At 44.5% G+C, this 12,978-nt stretch overlaps 1 protein-coding gene across 4 annotated transcripts in view; it reads left to right on the plus strand.

The window, feature by feature from the left end:
• The window catches only part of Spata13 (spermatogenesis associated 13), a 158,031-nt gene that overhangs the window by 74,872 nt on the left and 70,181 nt on the right, over nt 1-12,978 (plus strand). For 3 of the 4 annotated variants that reach the window (XM_045154064.1, XM_045154063.1, XM_045154066.1), the window contains one exon: nt 11,750-12,109. The exons of the other annotated variant lie outside the window; for it this stretch is intronic. In XM_045154064.1, the coding sequence (XP_045009999.1) occupies nt 11,750-12,109 (360 nt within the window). The remainder of the gene's footprint in view (nt 1-11,749; nt 12,110-12,978) is intronic. 4 annotated transcript variants of the gene reach the window in all.

Raw genomic sequence — 12,978 nt, forward strand, 5'->3', positions numbered from 1 at the left:
TTTTTAAGCATTCAGTGAAGTGGTCTTTTCCTTCCCACAGTGCAGGGGATGGACTCTAGGGCCTCGTGCCTCTTAGGCAAGTGCTCTGCCACTGAGCCACAGCCCTACCCAGTGTATCATATGAATGTTATGCATAGCATTAATAAATTTTCTAATAATAATTATTCATAAAGCATTCATAAACTTTCTTAAGTTTGTGAAACAATGGGCTGAGGATACAGCTGTGTGTTAGAGTGCTTGCCTAGTTTGTGCCAAACCCTGAGTGTGATCTTCAACACTGCAAAGGTAAAAACTTCAATGAAAATAGATGAACCAGCATCAGAGCATATGGAGTTTTCTCTTAATTGTTGGCTGTGTGTGAGGGGTTTTTCATATGGAGGTAAGAAGAAAACCTTGAAAAGCTGACTGTCTTAATTTGGAGACAGAAAAGGTATAATAAGACTGTACTGAAATCCTATCTTACAGAAAAAAAAGTTTTTAATATTTTCTTAGGAAAATTTTGCCTAATGACTAAGAAATTCAGGTTTGTTGTTGTTGTTGTTTTTGAGGAAGCATGTCTCACACTAGCCCAGGCTGAGCTAGAATTCACTATGTACTGTCAGGCTGGCCATAAACTCACAGCAATCCTCCTACCTCATTTTTCCTGCTTTTTTTTTTTTTTTCTCCTTAAGCTTCCCTATAATACTAAAGATCAGAATGCACCCAGGTAGGGAATTCTTTCTTGCTGGCGAAGTGACAGGTGTGCATTTTCATGTCTGCTGTGATTATTGGAAGGAATGCTGGAGGTTTTATTGGTTGCGGGAAGTGAGTCCAAAAGTTCACCTGTCACTTTGTAAACTGAACCTCGCCCGTGTTTCTTCAACTCTGATGGTTTGGTACCATGTGGCATTGGTACTGAATACTCCCTTCCCATAGAATGCCATAGTTAAGCCCAAGGAAGGGTTGAAACCCAGGAGAGAATTGGTAAAAATAAAAATTGGGAGGGGCTGGTTGGATTGGGGAACAGAGTCATTGAGCCCAAAGTTTCAAAGTTTTCTCTTTCTAAGTATGTAAGCATTCCATTCATTTATATATTCCCTCATTGACAAGGCCTTCATACATAGTCCAGGCTGGCCTTAAACTCTCAATCTCCAATGTCCTGTCTCCACATCCTGAGTGCTGGGATTAGAGGTATGTCCTACTGGGTCCTGCTGCTTTATCCTCTTGTTCTTGCCTTCAACTTCTCAACATAGGGTCATTTATTTGGGATATAAGGAGTTTTCACTCACGTAAAATACTGGGACATAGGTAAAATATACTCACACAATGGGCTCATACAGTTTCTTATTGGCTATTAATTTTTATTTTAGGGAAATTAGTGATGAATAAATCAGGCTGGGGCTGGAGAGATGGCTTAGCAGTTAAAGCATTTGCCTGTGAAGTCAAAGGATCTGGGTTCGATTCCCCAGGGCCCATGTAAGCCAGATGCACAAGGTGGCACATGTACCTGGAGTTCGTTTGCAATGGCTAGAGGCTCTGGCCTGCCCGTTCTGTCTATCTCTCTTCCCTCTTCTCTCTCTCTCTCTCTCTCTCTGCTTACAAATAAATTAAATTAAAAAAAAAAACACAACGTTGGCCACTCCTAACCCAAATATTCAAAATCCAAAATTTATTGAGTGCTAACATGATGGCATAAATGGAAAATTCTACACCATGAAACTTTGTTCCATGCACAAAGTCCTTTGAGATTTCCCATGAAATTACCTTCTGGCAATGTACATGAAGGTTTAAGTGAAGCACAGTGAACTGTGGGTTTGGACTTGGGTTGTGTTCCTGAGGTAGGTCATTTTTATATGCAAATATTCCAACCCTCCTCCCAATCTAAATATGTCTGGTCCCAGCACTTTCAATGAAGGGTACTAACTTGTCATCTTAAACAAGAGACTTCAAGGTAGGGGGCTTCAGACTTCATTTTTCTGGAACTGGAAAAATTGGCTGGTGCCTTATGCTCCTCATTCTGGGCCTCACTGTATAGCCCAGGCTGTCTTCAAACTCAATGTAGCTGTTGTTGCCCCCAAATCCTAAGCAGGCCTCCTGCCTCAGCCACCCAAATGCTGGAATTACTTGCTTGGCAGTAGGCTCCTCTTTTTTTGTTTTTTTCAAGGTACAGTCTCACTGTAGCCCAGGTTAACCTGGAATTCACTATGTAGACTCAGGGTGGTCTGGAACTCACAGTGACCCTCCTGCCTTTGCCTCCCAAGTACTGAAATTAAAGGCGTGCGCCACCATACCTGGCCAGTATGCTCCTTTTGTGTGTCCTGATGGAGTTCAGAGTTTCCTTCTAGGCTCATCCAAGAGCTCCACAGATGGGACTCAAGGGTGGAAGATTTGATTTTCAGAATCTCTCTCTAAGGCTGGGAGTGGTGGAGCACACCCTTAATTCCAGCATTTGGGAGGCACAGGTAGGAGGATCACTGTGAGTTTGAGGTTATTCTGGGCTAGAATGAGACACTACCTTGAAATAACAAACAAACAGGATCCACAAAAACCCTACATAGTGAATTCCAGGTCAGCCTGGGTGAGAGGGAGACCTTACTATTAAAAAATTTTTTTCTGTCTAAAATGTAGCTTTTAGATAAATAATAAATAGCCGGTCATGGTGGTACACACCTTTCATCCCAGCACTCGGGAGGCAGAGGTAGGAGAATCTCCATGAGTTCAAGGCCACCCTGAGATTAAATAGTTAATTCCAGGTTAGCCTGGACCAGAGAGAAACCCTACCTCGAAAACCAAAAAGAGGAGAGGAGAGGAGAGAGGAAAGAGGAAAGATAATAAATAAATAAATAAAATGTAGCATTTCAGCTGGCTATGGTGGAGCACACTTTTAATTCCAGCATTTAGGAGGCTGAGGTAGGAGGGTGGCCATGAGTTTGAGACCAGCCTGAACTACAGAGAGAGTTCCAAGTCAGCCAGGGCTAGAGTGAGACCCTACCTCAGCTCCTCCACACAGATAAAAGTAGCATTTCTATCCCACAATGTTGGTAATGCCCTTGTGACAGTTCGAAAGATCTCATTACAGACTTCTCTCACATACAACATGTTTTGCATAGCACAATATCTTGAAATACAACTTATACCCACCAATCCTTCAGATCATTGCATTAGACCTAACACTCACCTTTATTCACATGTGACTTTTATAACTATATTATAATCCTTGTAATACTTTGGTAATTGTGTTACAGAGTTTTTGGCTTTATCTTCATCTTGTTTTAAGCATTTAAAAATGTGATTCTAGGGCTGGAGAGATGGCTTAGCTGTTAAGACGCTTGCTTACAAAGCCGAAGGACCCAGGTTCGATTCCCTAGCACCCACATAAGGCAGATGCACAAGGTGGCACATTGCATCTGTAATTTGTTGCAGTGGCTAGAGGCCCTGGTGTGCCCATTCTGTCTGCCTCTCTCTCTCTCCATCTCCCTCCCCAATAAATAAATAAAATATATTTTTAAGTGTGATTCTAGGGTGCTGGAGATGGAGAGAGGGCTCAACTATTAAGGTATTTGCCTGTGACCTGGATTCAATTCCCAAGTGCTCACATGGAGCCAAATGCACAAAGTGGCACATGCATCTCAAGTTCTTTTGCAGTGGCACCCATTTTCTTTCTTTCTCTCCCCTTGAAAATAAATAGTAATATTTTTAAAAGCTTATAAAAATGTGATTTTAGAGCTGGTGCACACTTGTAATCTAGTACTTGGGAAGCTGAGGCAGAAGGACTAACCACAAATTTGAGGCCAGCCTGGGCCATCATGTAGTGAGTTCCAGACTAGCCCAGGATAAAGAATGAGACTCTGTCTCAAAAAAAAAAAAAAAAATGATTCTGAGCCAGGCAGGGTGGCACATGCTTGTAGCCCCAGCACTCAGGAGACCAAAGCAGGAGGATTTTGTAAACTCAGAGTCAGTCTGGGTGATCCAGTGAGTTCAGGGCAACCCTGAACTACAAAGCAAGGTCCCATTTCAAGTTAAATAAATAAACGTATAGTACATATGTGCATACATCTTACAACACAAGCTCTTACAGTTTATCATGGTGATGCATACCTATACCTGTAACCACAGCAACCAGGCAGCTGAGGACAGAAAGATTTTGAGTTCAAGGCTGGTCCAGCTATATGTTGAATTTTTGGCCAGCCTTGGCTATGTCGTGAGATGAGACCTTGTCTCAATGAAATAAAGCCAAGCCAGGCGTGGTGGTGCACACCTTTAATTCCAGCACTCGGGAGGCAGAGGTAGGAGGATCGTCGTGAGTTTGAGGCCACCCTGAGACTAACATAGTGAATTCCAGGTCAGCCTGAGCTAGAGTGAGACCCTATCTCGAAAAACAAAACAAAAACAAAAAGAATAAAATAAAGCCAAAAACAAACAAACAAAAAAGATGATTATACAGCTGGGCATGGTGGCACATACCTTTAATCCTAGCACTCTCGGGAGGCAGAGGTAGGAGGATCACTGTGAGTTCGAGGCCACCCGAAGACTATGGTGAATTCCAGGTCAGCCTGGACTGGAGTGAAACCCTACCTTGGGGGAAAAAAAAGTGGTTATAATTAGGCTGTGTAGATTTCAGCAGTTTTGCCCTATGTACTCATTTTCAGAGACTCTGGTCATGTTATTCCCATTCCTATTCCTGTAAGCAATTCTGCACCTGAGGGGAGGGCAGTCCAGAGTTATTTTCCTCCTGTAAATGACTATCACAAAGGTTACAGAGTAGAAAGGAGAGACAAGATAAGTTATTTATGCTTAATGGACGTACCATTTTATTTACTTTACCTCCAATGTCTTGGTAAAATGTTGTAAATATGGAGCTGGGGAGATGGCTTAGCAGTTAAGGTGTTTGTCTGCAAAGCCTAAGGATCTAGGTTCGATTCTGCAGGACCCATATAAAGCCAGATGCACAAGTTGGCACATGTGTTTGGAGTTCAGTTGCAGTGGCTAGAGGCCCTGGAGTGCCCATTCTGTCTCTTATCTACCTCTTTCTCTCAAAATCTCTCTCTCTCTCTCTCAAATAAATATTATAAATATAAATAATAAATTTTTAATGTTGCAAATATGACCTGTCTCCTAGGATGATTGGAAAGATTAAATAACGTCTCATATACATGGCATAAGCCCAACTCTGGTACTCACGCTTCATCCCCTGTTGTGTTTGTTGTGTGTGAGAGTGTGTCTCTTTGTGGGGTTTTGTTTTGTTTTATATTTTTTTGAGGCAGTGTCTCACTGAAGTCCAGGATGTGTAGGAACTCAGTCTGTATCCCAGGCTGGACTCAAACTCCTGGGTGTTGGGACTGAAGGCATGAAACATCATAACTGGTTTTATTTGTCTTTTTTTGTTTTTTTGAGGTAGGGTCTCACACTAGCCCAGGTTGACCTGGAACTCACTATGTAGTCTCAGGGTTGTTTGTTGTTTTTAATGTGTATATATGCATGTCTCTCTCCGTGTGTATGTATGTGCATGCATGTGGTGGCCAAAGGAGTATCATTCTTGGAAATGCTGTGTACCCTTTTTTTTTTGAGGCAGGTTCTCTCATTGATTGGCCTGGAGCCACCAATTAGGCTGCCCTGGCTGGACACTGCGCTCCAAGTATCCTCTTGTCTGTCTCCTCAGCACTGGGGTTACAGTAACATGCTATCATACTTTGCATTTTAAAAAATTACTTATTTGTATGTTTGCTTGTTCAGTGTGTGTGTGTATTCATGTGTGTAAATATGGGTGGGTGTGGAGGTTAAAGGACAGCTTTTGGGTTGGTCCTCCCCTCATCTAAGGCAGGGTCTCTGCTTTACCACTCTGTTCGTGAGTTCCAGGGAAATCCTCCTTTCTCAGTCTCCTGTAGGTGTGCTGGAATTACACAAGCTCACCACAGCTTCCAGCTTTTATGTAGGGTCTGACAATCTGAGGTCAGATACACAGTTGAGTGGTAGGGATTTCTTTATCTGCTGAGTCACTTCCCAAATCCATGCCTCAAATTTTTATATGGGTCCAGGGGATCAAAGTCAACTCAGGTCTTCATTCTTGTGAGGCAAGTCCCTTACTGACTAAGCCATATCCCTGGCTGCTGTAGTTTCCTGAGCATTGCTGGGAGGAGCACTCAACCAAAAACAGCCTATGGGAGGGCAGGGTTTACTTTGACTTTTAGTCTAGAGGGGACGTTTTGTCATGGCAGGAAAGGAAAAGTAGGGCAGACGCTGGGCATCACATCTTGCCATATCAGGTGGCAGATAACAGGTGAGAGTGAGCCAGCTCTGGCAAGAGGTAAGTTGGACTATAAAACCCCAAAGCCTGCCACCAGCAGCACACCTCCCAAATAAGTAAGGCTCCACCTCCCAAATTGCCACCAGCTGGGGTCCATGCCTTCAAAACACATGAGGCTATGGGGGCATCTGATTCCAACCACCACACCAGCCTCGTTGCTGTTGTTATTACACCCGCAGCATTAGTTGTCAGCTGTGTTATTTTATTTTATTTATTTATTTATTTATTTATTTTACCTCCATCTCTGTGGTTGTCGCTGAATTCCTAATATGTCCAGGCCTGTGGTACCCTGGGAAGATCCAGGAGGCTGGCTTGTTGCATCAATATGCGCCTTCAGAAAACCACCAGGGCTCCTTTAATTATTTTCAAATCTTCACAAAGTATCTTGAGTTTCCTTGCCTAAAATATTTTCTTCTACAGCACTGGTTAATTAGAGCTGCTATAACAAATTATCACAAATAAAGTGGCTTACGATGACATTTATTGTCTCATAATTGTGGAAACCCTAAGTTTCAAGTCAAGATGTATGCAAGGCCATGTCCTTGCTAGGTTTAGAAGGAGGACCCTTCTTTACCTTTTTTTCCAGCTTCTGGTGGCAGTGGCAATCCTTGGCACTCTTTGGTTTATAAATGTATTGCTTCTGGGCTAGAGAAATAGTCTAGTTGGTAGTATGCTTTCTAGCGCGCACAAGGCCATGGGCTCAGTTCCAGACATCACATAAACTGGGCGTGGTGGGGCGTGGGTGCAGTGCCAGCACTTGGGGGGCAGAGGCACAGAAGATCAGAAGTTTGAGGCCATTGTTGTCTACAGAGAAAGTAAGACACCTGCCTGGGATACCGAAGAGCCTGTCTCAAAAAATAAAACAAAACATGGCTTAGTGATTCAGGTGTTTGCCTTCAAAGCCAAAGGACCTTGGTTCAATTCTCCATGACCCATGGAAGCCAGATGCACAAGGTGGCGCTTGCATCTGGAGTACATTGCAGCAGCTGGAGGCCCTAGTGCATCCATTCTCTATCTGCCTCTCTCTCTGCTTCTTCCTCTTTGTCTTTGATAAATAAATAAAAAATTTGAAAAAATAAAAAAAGCAAAATAAATGTAGAATCCCTATCCTTATCTCTGTCCTTATGTAGCTTGCTTCTTTTTGTGTTTGTGGCCAATTTTTTTTTTTTTTTTCTGCTTAAAAGCATGTCAGCCATTAGATTAGGACCCATCTAACCCAGTGTGGCTCAATTCTAACCAGATTTCATCTGCAAAGAGTCAGTCTCAAAGTAGAAACATGTTCACAGACACCTAGAGAGGTTGGGACCTCCAACCTACTTTTTAGGAAGACATAGCCAGACCCACCGTGCTTGCTAGTTGACCCTGTCTTCTTATAGTACATCTGGCTGCTGAGTAGATGAAAAGTTGTTATTCCATGCATTTTTTTCTTTGTTCCTTGGGTTAGGAATTTGGTTTCACAAAAAAATATTTTGGAGCAACTTGTTTTCATTGGCTTTTTATTTTGTAAAGTGAAAAAAGTCTTATAAGACTAAAATATGTCTTACTGATTAGAGAAGGTACTTTAAAAGTATACAGAAAAGCAACAGTTAAAAGGGCAGTTACCCCATTATAAGGTCTGTTTACAAAGGTTTATGACTTGGGTGTGTCTTGAGCCATTCAAGCTTCAGAGCCCTGGAGTGGACCAGGCATAGCTCAGCATGGCCACATAGGGTCCTGTCTATAGCCTTTTAAAGGCCAGAAGGATTCTGGAGAATATGGACGTAGTCAACTGCCTGCTCCTTCAGTGTGTGTGTGGGCCACCCCTGCCCATGGCTGAGTCTCAGGTGGGTTCTTTGAGTGGTGAAAAGGGTGTTTGCTGGTGTGTGTGTGTGTGTGTGTGTGTGTGTATGGTCCAAAAAAAAAAAAAATCCAAGAATGATCCCAACAAACTATGCTCCCTGCAGTGAACCTGGACATTACTCCAGAAATATACAAATTGAGTGTAGAATATCCATCAGAGCTGGGTGATGTAGCTCTGTGTGCGCGTGTGTGTGTGTGTGTGTGTGTGTGTGTGTGTGTTTATAAATCAGTATTCACATTGGCTTTCATAAGGAATCTAACTCCCTTTTGGCTGAGGAACAAATTTTGAATGTGAGTTATATCTGGGAGGTTCCCCACCTTACCCTCATACTTCTGCAGGAGTGAAATGAATGTGATATTGTTAACTGATGTTTGCAGCTCCTAGGTCATGTGGTACCTTCCAGCAGATACTTTCTCCTTTTATATCCTCAGTGGAACTAGGTGAACAGTGCAGGTTAGTTGCAGTTGGTTTTCAGATGTGCCCCCTGGGCTCCACAGCAGCCGACACAGCGGTGTGACTCGAGGGAGGAATACTTACTGGACAAGGGCCTGCTCTGGGCACCTTGCCCTACCTTGCCCAGCCCTGATCACTTCCTGGAGTGTTTCCTCATTGTTGACATTAGTAAGAAAAAATGAGCTGTGTATTATATAAGTGCCAAAACAAAACTAATCCCCTAGCCATTAAAAAGGAGAAAAACCTGAAAAAACTATGAAAAGCTACACATACATTTAGCTACTTAGACTAGCCCTTGCCTCTGATTTTGTTATATTTCTATTTTTCTTGCTTATTGCTGACCCTTTTATCATTGGCCATAACATAAACTGTTTTATTCTTATTGTATACTTAAAAGTGTCTGCCATTTGATATAGTAATTTATTTCAAGCACCTGTTATAATCTGTTTTTCATATGTAATTCAAAAATGATTGTAACTGTTCATGATTCTCTTATATTTTCCCATGGTGGCATTGGGGAAGAAAACTTTGCCCTCTTAGGTTAATTTCTTGAGGGTCTGTGAATTAACCCAAAAAGTCAGAGTACCAAAAAAAAAGAATATGTTTATTCTACTGTATATCTGTATGTGTCCAGGAGCTCACAGAGAATTCTATCTTCAGGAGAGAACATAGGGAACAGTGAGTGTCTTAGGAAAGGTAGGTAAGTGAGCCTCTAGAAACACACGCCAGGGAGCAGGTAGCTTTGTGCCCGTCTCTGTACGTGTGCCTCCTCCTTTCTTCCCTGGTTGTAAGAAAACCCAGTGTGGGGGGCTTTGACAGTTGATTATTTGAGATACTGCTTTTAGGCAGGTTCAGTGAAGGCACAGCCTATTTTCCAGGGCCGTGGGCTCACACTGATTCTTACGGAGTACAGTCTGAGTTCCTTCCTTGACAGCTTGAGAGAAACCCCAGCCTAGCAGGGGAGATGAAGGTTGTGGAATAAGAGGTCCACCTTTGAGCGTCTGCTGCTACTAACTGGCTGTGTGGTGGTGGACCATCACTTCGCTTCTTTCCATCTCAGTATTTCTAATTAGAAAAAAATGAGGAAATTGAAGGAGAACACCTTATAAATCTTTCTGTATCTTTGACTCTTCGGGAACTTGTTATGATTGATGAGCTACTCTGCTTTATGAGATCCAGCATTTTGTCACATGTACACTGTGTCACATTTTTGTTTTTGAGATGGGGGTCTCAGATAAGCCTTGGGCTCCTGAATGATCTTAGTGAACATTTAAGCATATAGAAATTAAGAACACCTTCATTTCAGAACTCAGTTGTGACTGGCAAGGATTATATATTCTTGGGCCCCTGCCATTTTGCTTTCTTCGGGCACAGCCAGTGTTGGGTACCGCACAGGGACAAGCTGCCTGGAATGCTGTGTCATCAGCTTCTTTGGCCACTTGTCTGTCATATGCCCTGGCCTGCTATGCTGCCACCTCTGTACAGAATCCCTGCCTTCCCCAGCTGTTCTCACAGCCTCCCCGTGCCTGTGTCCTGGCAGCCTGTTGGGTTTTGTTTCTAATGTCGGGTAAGTAGCACAGGCCTGTAATCTCAGCTCTCAGCAGGCTGGGGCCAGAGGATCATGATTTCTAGGCCAGGCTGGGCTAAATACCCTGTCCCCCCCCCACACACACACACACAGTATTGGGGTAAAAACTGAAGGCTCCCAGGCAGCCTTGCCTGGGGCTCACTTTCCCTGCCCATGTCTGTAGTAGCCCCTCCTGCAGCCAGACTTTGAGAACTGCGCCGATAGAAACTCTTACCTATCTCAGGCAGAGTAGGCCTAAGGATGGCTAGTCTGGCCATCTTTGAAAGGGTAACAGCTGACTCCAGTTGCCATGATTGCATTTCATCCTTGCAAGATCCTATCTTTCTCATGTGAACAGCTGAAGAACTAAATCAGTTGCCTGAGGTTACCAGGCCAGCCTCTGGCTCAGACAGGGGCTGACACCGAAGTCTGCCTAAACCCAAACCATGTTATTTATTTCCCGATCCATTGCATTGCTTTTGAAAAAAAAAAATGAAGTTAGGCATGGCCTTTCACACCTTCAGTCCTAGCACTCAGGAGGATCTTGAATTTAATGCCATTCCAGGCTTCATAAGAGCTCTGTCTCAAACAAGATAATCCCTAGTGTGGTAGTACATGCCTTGAATCCTAGCACTTGAGAGGCTAAGGTAGGAGGATTGTCACGAGTTTGAGTCTAGGTTGGGGCCACAGGGTGAGTTCCAGGTCAGCCTGGGCCATGTTGAGACCCTGCTTGAAATCAACAACAAAGATTATTATTTCAAAAAAAATTATTAGAAGGCTCAGGAATCTAGCTCAGTGGTAGAGGACTCATCCAGCTTGCACAGAGGTGCTGGGTTCAATCCTAGTACTATCAGAGAAAAAGTGGTTCCTCATTTAGAGACATGGAAAATTTTGCTATTTTATTTTGCTGTAGGGTCTGTGTGTTGCACGCATGCACCACCACACCCAGCTAAGTGCCACAGACAGAATCAGTCTAGAGCTTTGTCCAGTCTGACACCCAGAAAGGTTAGTCTTGACTGGCCAAGCCCACACAGCTAGTGAGCAGCCTGATCTAGTTCTCTGAGTCTAGTTCAGTGCCTCTGCCATCAGAGAGCTGCCCATAGCAGGGATGAGCTCCTCAAGCATTGAGCCCTCACAGCTCTGGAAGTAACCTTTCTACAGCACGTCCAGTTTTAGATAGCTCCCACTATTGAAAGAAGAGACTTCAGGGCATCACGGATCCTGTTGCACACTCATTTCATACAAAGTCAGCTGCTACTGGCTGGCGGCAGCTCCCCTCCTACCATTAGGCATATTGGGAAACACCTACCTCAGTTATGTGGGTCTTTATTAACTCAAAGCTGCTGGCTTTCATAATGTCTCTCATTGCCACTCATCATGGTTCCCCAAACATCGCTTAACTTACGGATTTAATGCAGCTGGAATGAAATGGAATTTTGTTCTCTTAATCCACATTGGCTGTGTCCTCGCCCTGTTGCATGGAGAGCTGTCTTTTAGGTAAATGCAGTCTGCAGCTGCGCAGAGTGGGGAGGGAGGCAGCAAGCGCTTGTTCCTTGGTGCCGCCTGCCTGGGTCTTGGAGCTCACACAGCCTGTTCGTTTGCCAAGGTGGTGTCTGATGATGACTGGAGGCCAGGCACAGCCCAAGAGGAGCGGACCGAGGCACCCCGCATCTCCAGGAGGAGATGGAGCTCAGGAAGGCACACTGGGCCACGGCCACTGTCTGACTACAGTCAGCTGGCCAGCCGAAGCCTGTCCATTCCTGAAGATGCCATCGCCGTGGGTCCCCTGGGTGAGGAACATGTGGACGGAGTGACCCCGGCGACCATGGCCACCACCAGCCAAGACCCAAGCATCTACGCCACCTGCCCTAAAGGAGGCCGGAGAAGACGACCTATGTCAGTGATCGGAGGGGTCAGCCTCTATGGCGACACCCCAGCAGAGGATGTGGAGAACCTCCTGACCCAAGTAAGAGCTGGTGTTGCCAACCGTGGCCACCAGAGGCCCTCAGCTCCCTGATTCTTTGCTCGCTGCAAACTAAACTGGACACTGCTTTTCCTTCTCCTAGAGGACAGCGCTCCTCCTCATAGCCTTCTCCTCCTGACTTTGAAACATGCGTGGATGCCAGCTAACCACCTGTCCTGTCACGCCTCCTCACTAACCTCCTCCTTCCCGGGACCTCAGGGAGTGCACAGCACTGACTGCTGCTGCTCTGAGCCAGGTAGTCAGGCATATTTCGGTGAGCTTCCTGAAGAAGTCATTGTTGAAAGCCACGTCCATTCTTAAAATATAAAGAGAAGGAGAAAATAGAAGTGAAAGAGGACTGGGGATGTAGCTCAGTAGTGGAGCACTTGCCTAGCATGCAGGGAAGCCCTGTGTTCCAGCAGCCCCCCCCAAAAAAAAAGTCCATGATAAGGAAGAAGAACCTTCCTTGTCTACTAAGATATAAAGCTTTTCTTATTTTCCAGTTGTTCATTACACCTGCAGCCGTCATCCCCACGTGGAACCCAGGGCCCCAGACCTGCACCTGCTACGCTGCTCTTGAATAGTTGTCGCTGTGAGCACCTCTGGTCCCTCGGCATGTCCTAGTAATTTGACAAGTATTTCCCAAGTGCCAGGGAGCCATGTGAACTCACAGAACATTTAAGTACAGTCCCTATCTTGGAGAAATCCATACTTCTTTGCTTATTTGGTTCAACTAATACCACAGCCATGCTCGCATACTCACAGAAGAGTTTATTGAACACTACATTCTCAAAGTAAGAACAAGCTAAAAGCCAGGCAAAGTGGTGCACACTTGTAGTCCCAGTCCTTGGTGGTAGAGGCAGGAGGATCAG

This window comes from Jaculus jaculus, chromosome 7, assembly GCF_020740685.1.
Source record: "Jaculus jaculus isolate mJacJac1 chromosome 7, mJacJac1.mat.Y.cur, whole genome shotgun sequence".
Classification (NCBI taxonomy): Eukaryota; Metazoa; Chordata; class Mammalia; order Rodentia; family Dipodidae; genus Jaculus; species Jaculus jaculus.